A 9,398-nucleotide genomic window follows, 5' to 3' on the forward strand; every position below is an offset into this window, starting at 1 on the left:
GAGGGTTAAGTCGGGATAAAGATATATGGAACAATTTTTTTTAAGTTAACTAAATTGTATACACCTCATACATATTGAGGCGTACACTTCACACTGCATCAATGAGGTATTAGACTCATTGTAGTTTCAGATAAAAAGAGCGGATGAGAGCCTTAATTTTGAATTTCATGAAATTAGCCTAAGACTTTTGCTCATAATTTTGTGTTCCTTCTCACATGAAACTTCATTAAATCATAACCCAATGATCAAAATTAATTTAACAACTATAAATATTATGGTCTTTTGATTTTCAACATAAATAAAGCATCCCTTATTTTCTAGGTCATCAATCCTCTGATAATTAGGGTCACAGAGAATTATAGTTTAAGAGATTTAATGATCTATGTAAGTGTGATGTCTCATTTTTACCAATTAGATAATAAATCTTAAGATATCTAGTCATAGTATCCATCACACCCCTGGCTTTATATATGACCCAAGCAATATAAATACTATTCTAAATTTATTATCATAGTAGATATTATAAAATATTAGTAAATTAACATAATTCAATACTTTTTAAAATAATACTAGCAAAATAAAATAGTTTATGTCATGATCAAGTCATCTTGAGTCTAATTTGAATAATGTTAGAACCAATCATATCTAAATATTCCATAACATTATTCAAACTATTCTCAAATTTTATTCATCTCAATATTGAATTTTCTTTACTATGATGAAATGTTCAAACAAGATTTGAACATATTTGTAATATATAATATGTTGTCAAATGTCATCTTTAATCAAAAATCCCAGAGTGCAAATAATTAACCAAATGCATAATATCACTAATATTGAATAGATGGTGAGTGTAAAGTCAAAACCAACATTGTAATAATTCCTTTTTGATTGATTAAATGAGCTCTAAAAATGGAGAAATTATTCCATACGGACACCGCATGCAGAAATGTATGCGGTGTTCAATCTCCACCGTCGATCACCGCAATCAAATTTTTTTTTAAAAAAAGAAAATTAAAAATAGGATCCATCGAAATACATTTTTGCGATGATCGAAGGTGGAGATCGATGAAATAATTTTTCCTAAAATTGAGACATATAAGACACTAAGAAGAAGTGCACTTATGTTGTTTGAATGTTACATGTACCTTTGAGCAGTGATTACTTCTCCTATTTCTAAATATTATATAGAAAATTTGGTCTACAATAAATTTCTGAATGTATCTCTTAAAGTAAAACTAATGATCACATTTGATTGATAATTGAAATGTACATTTTATTAATATTTTTTAGGAGCATTTGCACATAATTCTTATGTATTTATATGTCTAACACCTATACATTCATATTTATATGCATAACTCAAAGCTTAATATCATATTAAAATTATCACCATCACAATCTTTTTAAAATTGAATTACCTAAATTCATATATATTTATGACAGTAATGTATCGTAAGTGTGAATAACGAAAAAATATTATATCAAGACTCTGTACGTAGAGTTACGTGCAGAGTCCAATAACACGCCACATGTAGAGAAAAAAATGACCCGGTAACACGGGGGAATATTCTCCTGTATTTTTCAGGTATTATTGTATGTTATTCAAATGTTGTTGATGTGTTATTGTGTTATTATAACACCAAAAATATTCTCATAACACAATAAAACATGAATAACATACAATAACTCCTGAATAATACGGGGGAATATCCCCGGTGTTATTATGTTTTGTATTCCGCACGTAACTCTACGTGCAGAGTCCTGATGTAATATTTTTTCGTGAATAACAAATTTTGGGTGTTAAATATGTAAATACATGAGAATTGTTAGGTACGTATAATAAATTTCCTGTGTGTTTTTACGGTTGATGTGAAGAAGTCTTCTTACTCTCAAGCCGAGTTACTGTCACTTCTCTCAGCTGTACATTTCCATCTCCATCCCCTGAAGAACAACGACAGAGAGTAAGTCTAGTAAATCTCCATAACCCAGATCTCTTCCTCTCTGCTGTTCAATCTCACACTGCAATCACATAACATTGATCTCTCAGGCACAATGGGATCCGAAGCACGTATTCAAAGCATACTGGTCACTGGTGGCGCTGGTTTCATCGGAACTCACACAGTCCTCCAGCTCCTCAAAGAAGGATTCAGGGTTTCCATTATCGACAACCTCGACAACTCCGTGGAAGAGGCTGTAGACCGCGTGAGAGATATCGCCGGTCCCGATCTGTCACGCAATCTTCGATTTTATCTGGTAATGCTCGGTCTTCCAGTACTTGCTTCCTTGGCTTAGGTTTTGATGGTTGATTTTGATGGCAGGGCGATCTACGGAACAATGAGGATTTGGAGAAGGTGTTTTCCGAGACAAGGTCGGATTTTATTTTATTTATATATTTATTATATTTTGAGATCTCTGTTTTTTTAGGATTGCAAATTGTGGATTTGGAGTAAAAAAGACCAAACATTGTCATGCGCCTCTTGGTTTAGGTGTTATAAGAGATGGACTTAAGTAAATTTGTGGTGTTTCATGGGGAACAAGGGACCGCTTGGTTCAATGCTATTGATATATTAATATTATTAAGGCAGATTTACATACATAACCGTCAATTCCTATGTATTTACATATCTAATACCTAAAGTTTAATTTAGGTGGTGTTTGAATGCAACTTAGATTTACGTTAAATAGGATTTATCAGTTACACGAGCGACGATGGAATAAATCTGTCTCGCAATCGGATTTAGTAAATCAAAATTTACGTCGTAAAAGAGACTGACCACAAGAAAATTTGATATAAGGGAGTGTTGGATTTAATTTTTATTTTTTTGGTATTTGGCTGGATTTAAATTAAATTAATCACTAAATCCTATTAATAGTATGCTACGAAACGCCGCCTTAATGTTATCTATCAAATATCATGTGTTTGATAGTATTATTGCATTAAGTGACATCAGTGATATCTATCTTAATGCACAATAACTTAATTCTTCAAAAATTGACATCTAATGTCAGTAAAAATGTGAAATGATTTAATGTTTGCAGTGAACCATACAGTTGCATTTTAAATAACCAAATCTGATGTTGCATGTCATAATTGAATGAAACAACATCATAGAGATGCCATTTGTTCAGCTTCTTATAAGAAGTGGCCCTTATACATTTGCTTAGATTCTTAGGGTTGGTGGATGGTGTTTTAGCCCAATTTTAGCCTCCCAATGTTCCACCCTTGACAAGGAGTATGAGAAAAGATGTTTTGGCTAGGCTTAGGCTTGTAAAGTAGTGAATGTCTCTCATGAATATGTACAATGGTTGAGCAATGTTGAAGAACGGATGATAGCCATGCAGGTTCTATTTGATTGTCTGATATTCTATGCATGACACTCTATAATCTTAAAATATTGTAATATGATAGGGATTGGGGAGTGCTGATTGATGTGGAGGACTCTTATGTGATAGAGAGATCAGTAAAATTCACATTAGTGAGAATAATAATCCCATGTTACAAGTGGAGCAAGAACTGAATTTTTAATTTTTCTCTTGCGTGTCTTATTCATTAGCTTCTTAGGCCTTTAGGTTGATGGTTGCCTGTTTCTTATTTGTAATGGACTCAACTTGAGACCCTAAATGTCTCATTCTCTAAACAGGATTGATTGAATTGGGCTATTTGCTATGTAGAATTATAATTTTGTTTCATTTTTAATTGGATAGGTTTGATGCTGTTATCCACTTCGCTGGACTGAAGGCTGTTGGGGAGAGTGTTGCTAAACCTCTTTTATATTACACAAATAATTTGATCGGGACATTGAATTTATTTGAATTTATGACAAAATATGGATGTAAGAAGGTATGTCACTTTGATTTTTCTCATATTTTATGCCCATTTTCTTGCTGTTAGTTATCTAATTAGTTTTTGGCAGAAAGAATACCTTAGGGAAATATTTTACATTGTTAATTTGATCTAATTATAGAAAAGAATGTATTTTTTTTAAGTGATTGTTTCAGGTTATGATTCAGTTTCTAGAGAACTTTCTTTCTTGTTGATAGTTTTTCTTGACCTGTATATTTTATTTTCTTTTGAGTTTTCCATACCTCATGTCTTTGCATGCATCTAATCTATGCAACTCATTGATCTACATTATCTTATTGTAAAGTAGATGGTCTTCTCCTCCTCTACCATAGTTTACGGTCAACCTGAACAAAGTCCATGTGCTGAAGATGTTGAGCTGAAGGCAATGAACCCTTATGGCCGGACCAAGGTATTTGACAGTTTCTTATTTTAATTATTTGTGAATTTAATTCCATTATATGTTCTGTGTACTTATGTACTCTTGTAGTGATATATGCATGTCATGTTATGCATTGTGAGATTATTTGACATTTTTATTCCGTTATAATTTTTTGTTTTAGCTCTTTCTTGAAGAAATTGCTCGTGACATTCAAAAGGCTGATCCAGAATGGAGAATTATACTGTTGAGATACTTCAACCCTGTTAGTGCTCATGAAAGTGGCCAGATTGGTGAAGATCCTAAGGGCATTCCTAATAATCTTATGCCTTTTATTCAACGTGTTGCTGTGGGTAGATTGCCTGTGCTGAATGTGTATGGCAATGATTACCCAACAAGGGATGGGACAGCAGTAAATTTACTTCAACCTTTTATGTTCTAAATATCTGATTGCTTATTGGACGCTGCTCATTAGACAAGCTTTTTATTTGAACCACAGTTTCTAGTTCATTGTCTTTTTTTTTTTAAATAAAAAACTTCTCTCAAAGTGTGAGTTCCTTTTAATTCTTGTTTAAGTTCTGTCATTTTGTGGAATTTTGATTGTTTATCGGTTGGTTTTCACATATATTGTTTTATCGTTTATTTTGATTCTTGAAGGAATACTTTGTTGCTATATCCAATTAAGCCAAGGATCTTCAATGCATTTTATTATTAAAATTGTTATGTTAAAGATGGCAGTAGTAGCCTTGGTTAAATAAAACGAGCACAAAAATTGCAGTAGATTGTTTGAGAAATCGTTAGTGGTGGAAGAAGCCACAATTTGAGAATATTATAGAGGGTTGGTTAAAGAGAGAAAAGAAGAGAGAATTGATAGAAGAGTTGGTTCAAGCCAAAGAGAAGAATAGAGAGGATCAGGTGATCATGGTTTTATTCATTATTCAAAATTAGAAAAGTTAAATTAAGAATAATTATGTTCGAAGGAAATTTAGAGTTACATCTATTGAAGATGAGGTAATTGAAAACAGTTTCTGGTGATTTGGACACACACAATAAAAGATAAAAAAATAAGCATTAGAGGATTCAAAAGCAAGGTTGTAAAAGTTGTGCAAGATAGTTTGCAAAGTCTAAAATATACTCAAGCACACTCATTAAGGATGAACGAAAAATGATAATTCATGAAGAAGATTCCAAATAGTTGATATAAGAGTAATAATGATGTGGAAATTTTCCTAAAATAATGTGAGAATAATAAAAAAAATGCCTTTTTGTGACAATTATATAAAATTCTTAAAGGACTTAAATGCAATCCAAGCCTTAATAAGTAAATCAGCGTAAAAAGCATTAGCATATTATTAGATAGTATCTTATTTGTTATTAGTAAACTATGTTCATTTTGTTGTTTATCTATATACTTCATTTGGCCCCAATATTAAAAATATGAAGCCCTCTTACTCAATAGCATGAGCGGAAATTTCTTCTCTCAATATAGTATTAGAGTAAGGTTAGTCCTAAGTGTAATTATCATGCTTCTTATCTCCTTTCCAGTCCATAAACTCCAGCATTGACACGTTTGTATTTGTTGTCGTTCATCGTGCAATTCCTACTTTATCACACAATCATCATCCTAACCTCAATTTTACAACTCAAACTCGATTAACATCTTATACTCAATGTTATATGCTCACAGTCAATCTTGCTCTCTACTAGCTCTATTATCATCTTGATTGTAGCCATCTACACTCGATCTAACTTCACGTTAGAGCCACTACTTCATCCATTCCTTACCTAATGTCAATGCCCAATCTCTCCCTAATCTTGCTCTCACGACCTCAACTTGCATGCTACTTCATCAGCAAACTCTACCTAAGGACTATTTTATGTACCTTCAGCCTACACGTACGCACTACCACACTTTCGTCTGCACCTAGATATAAGATTGCCTAAATTTTTCCCTTTTCTTCTTTGATCATAGTGGAGCTGGCCAAAGGGTTTTTCAACTATTTAAAATTGCACAATTTGAGGAGCGACATAAGGCCCATCTCAAAGCAATTTTGAAGAATAACTCTTCTAGGTGTATGCTCGAGTAGATCGGGCGAGACATATTGCTCACATTGGCTGACGCTCACCTCAAGGCGTGCCTCACCTCAATTCAAATAAGGCATGAGCCTCTCACTCTTTGATTTTTTTTTCCCCTAAATTAGATAGTTTGGATATGATCTGAAGTCGCATTCTCATGCACAAGATACCTCCTCTCCCCTATCAAGCTTCTTAGCGCCACTGCTTGTTGCTTGTTTCTTGCTGCCGCCGACCGCTGCTTCTGTTGCCGCCACAACCAACAACTCCTGCTATCATTGTTGCCAGCTGTGTCACCTGCAACCCAGATTTTTATTATTTATTATCTTCGTATTTAATTTTGTGGATGTTATTATGTTTGTTTGACAATAGGAGTGAGATAAATCTTATGTTCTGCTATGATATTTTTTTTTCTTTTATTTCATAGTTTATGTTACTTTGATAACTTGATCAGTTGGTATTTACATTTTGTGCATGTTGTTACATACTATTTTATAGCTTACATAATTTGTTATTTCATATAAACGTAATTTATCACTTTTTATCATGCTAGAATGTTAATATGTCATTATTTAATATATAATTTATCACTTTTTGCCATGTCTCGTGGAGTCCTGAGATATAAGTCTCATTATTTTGACTTATGCAATTTTCAAATTGTATGGCTTAAACCTCTGACCGCCTCGAGGTTTACGGCTCACCTCACAAACGGAAAACACCTCAATACCCAATTATGAAATTTTAAATATTGACTTCCTCTAATACACCTTCAGAATCAAAATTTTAATCTACTATTAGTGTAACTATCAAAGTCAATAGAATAAAATATATTATGTAGCCTTATTCTTAGTCTCATCATAAGATCTCATATAAAACATTGTCATCTTAACTTCTCTTTTCTCAGATAAATAGATACTTCCGAATACATAAAATGAAAAACTTCAGGCTATGATATTCTCGCTTGGATGATTAAACAATATCAAGCTATTTATTGCCTCTGCTTTTGTTTTTTGAGAGACGATCATGTATGTTGGATTTTCTTCACTTCATCTACTTCGAGGTAATTAACATTTCAATGGTTGCTCTTTATCTGATTTGTATTTTCTCCTAGAAAATGACCTACTTATCTAACGAGGATGCTATGGGACTGTTTAGTTGCAAGATTTAACATAGATTTAATTAGGATTTAGCTTAAATCATGCAGTATTGTTTTATTTATTTATTTATTATTATTATTTTTTTTTCTTTTGTGGTCTTCAAATCCTATAGTTTGTTTAATTTCCGATTTTTCATTTGCTTTCTCTGGCCCTGTTATTTTGAATTGTATCGAGATTCCAACTTAGTATAGCATACTATATCTGACCCTGTTATTATGATAGTTTATACTCATCCAATTGTAGTGACTACAATAGTGAAAGACCATCTCCAAAACTAGTTTATGATCAAAGATGATAGTCATCCCAAATACTTCCTAGGAATGATTTTGCATACAACTTATCTCAAACAAATATACCACAACTTCCTTCGGGAAACTGGTTAAGGTTATAAATTTACTGACGCTGCATAGATACTTGGTATATTTCTAATAAATATAAAAATTTTCATGATCCCTAGTTATCACAGGTTGGTTGATAAAGTGAACTTGTTGATACCAAACCTCATCTCTCCTTTGCTATAGGAGCTGTACGTAATCACATGCAAACTCTCAAACAAAAATAATGTGTAGTTATTTTGCATAGTCTTAGATATTAAGAAGTCACTAGGAAAGGACTACTATGAACTATGAATGGGTATCATAATAGGAAGAATTTTTAAATATTGATTATGCTAGCTCAGTTGATGATAACAGATTCACATGTGAGTATTGCATATAAGTAGTATGTAACTAGGTCTCATGGAAGAGTAAGAAAAAAGTATGATGGCCAGATTATTTGTTGAGGCATAAATTTAAAACCATAACGTGCTCCATATGTGATAATGTTGATTAGTCCCTTTTGAGTTTTTGGTTGCCCAAGTTTTAAATTCTGAAAATATGTTACCAATAATCCTGTCTTCCATGCAAGAGTCAATATACTGAAGTTGATTATCACTTCATTTGAGATGCAATTTTCTCAAAGATGATCGCTACCAGGTTTTAGTATCAATTGACAAATATATACCAAGGTTTTGGTTTCACTTCAAATTTTCAACCAATGCAACAATTTGGAGCTCATTATTATATATGCTCCAAATTGGGAGCTAGTATTAGCGCTTCTATATTATTGAAAAGTTACTATTTATATATTGTAGATAAACATTATATTCATCTTCTTTATTATGTACATGGGGCTCTCCTATTGAGTAAGATAAAAAAATTTCTTTCCCTCCCCATGCATATTGATCAGTAGCAAATTACATAAAGCAACTAAAGACTTTCACATGGCTTGCCATCATCTAGCCAGATTAGTGTTTTTTTTTTAATTATTCTTTTTATTATTATTATTTTTTGTGATTGCCCTGTTCTCATGAATTACAGATTCTGGCTGAAGAGAGCTTTAGGCAACCAAAATTCTTAACACTTTCACTTTTGATCAGATTCGTGACTACATTCATGTCATGGACTTGGCTGATGGCCACATAGCGGCTCTACAGAAACTTTTCCATACCGTTGACATTGGTAATCCTTCTATTCCTGTTCTTACATGTCTCATTCCAATTTTTTGCAACTTCTTTATCTCTGGAAACCATGATTTGGTTTTGCAGGTTGTGTTGCCTACAATTTAGGAACTGGTCGTGGCACATCTGTCCTCGAGATCATTGCGGCTTTTGAGAAAGCCTCCGGAAAGGTAAGTTTATTTTTATTTTTGTTCCAGAATAAAAAAAAATATTGTTTGTTTATTGAATTTATTTTGGACTACTCTTTAGAAAATTCCTATCAAGTTTTGTCCAAGGAGGCCTGGTGATGCAACCGAAGTCTATGCTTTGACAGAGAAGGCTGAGAAGGAGCTTGGTTGGAGGTATGTTCTTGGAGTAGTTTATTAAACGTCTTTCCTTTGCACTGGAGATGTTTGTTTGGAAGCATTAGGAGTGTATATATATATATATATATATATATATATGAAT

The 9,398-nt window shown here is 32.7% G+C and overlaps 1 protein-coding gene across 3 annotated transcripts in view; it reads left to right on the top strand.

Moving 5' to 3' along the window:
* Positions 1 to 1,873: 1,873 nt before the first annotated feature.
* LOC110031226 (bifunctional UDP-glucose 4-epimerase and UDP-xylose 4-epimerase 1-like) overlaps positions 1,874 to 9,398 on the top strand; it is an 11,053-nt gene continuing 3,528 nt past the window's right edge. The window contains exons 1-9 of one of the 3 annotated variants that reach the window (XM_020734326.1): positions 1,874 to 1,973; positions 2,051 to 2,256; positions 2,322 to 2,371; positions 3,709 to 3,844; positions 4,155 to 4,256; positions 4,408 to 4,635; positions 8,871 to 8,952; positions 9,039 to 9,121; positions 9,201 to 9,292. In XM_020734326.1, coding sequence (XP_020589985.1) covers positions 2,056 to 2,256; positions 2,322 to 2,371; positions 3,709 to 3,844; positions 4,155 to 4,256; positions 4,408 to 4,635; positions 8,871 to 8,952; positions 9,039 to 9,121; positions 9,201 to 9,292 — 974 coding nt within the window. In that variant the 5' untranslated portion in view covers positions 1,874 to 1,973; positions 2,051 to 2,055. The other 2 variants (XM_020734328.1, XM_020734327.1) reach the window with 2 other exon arrangements.

This window comes from Phalaenopsis equestris, unplaced genomic scaffold (genome assembly GCF_001263595.1).
Source record: "Phalaenopsis equestris unplaced genomic scaffold, ASM126359v1 Scaffold000789, whole genome shotgun sequence".
Lineage (NCBI taxonomy): Eukaryota > Viridiplantae > Streptophyta > Magnoliopsida > Asparagales > Orchidaceae > Phalaenopsis > Phalaenopsis equestris.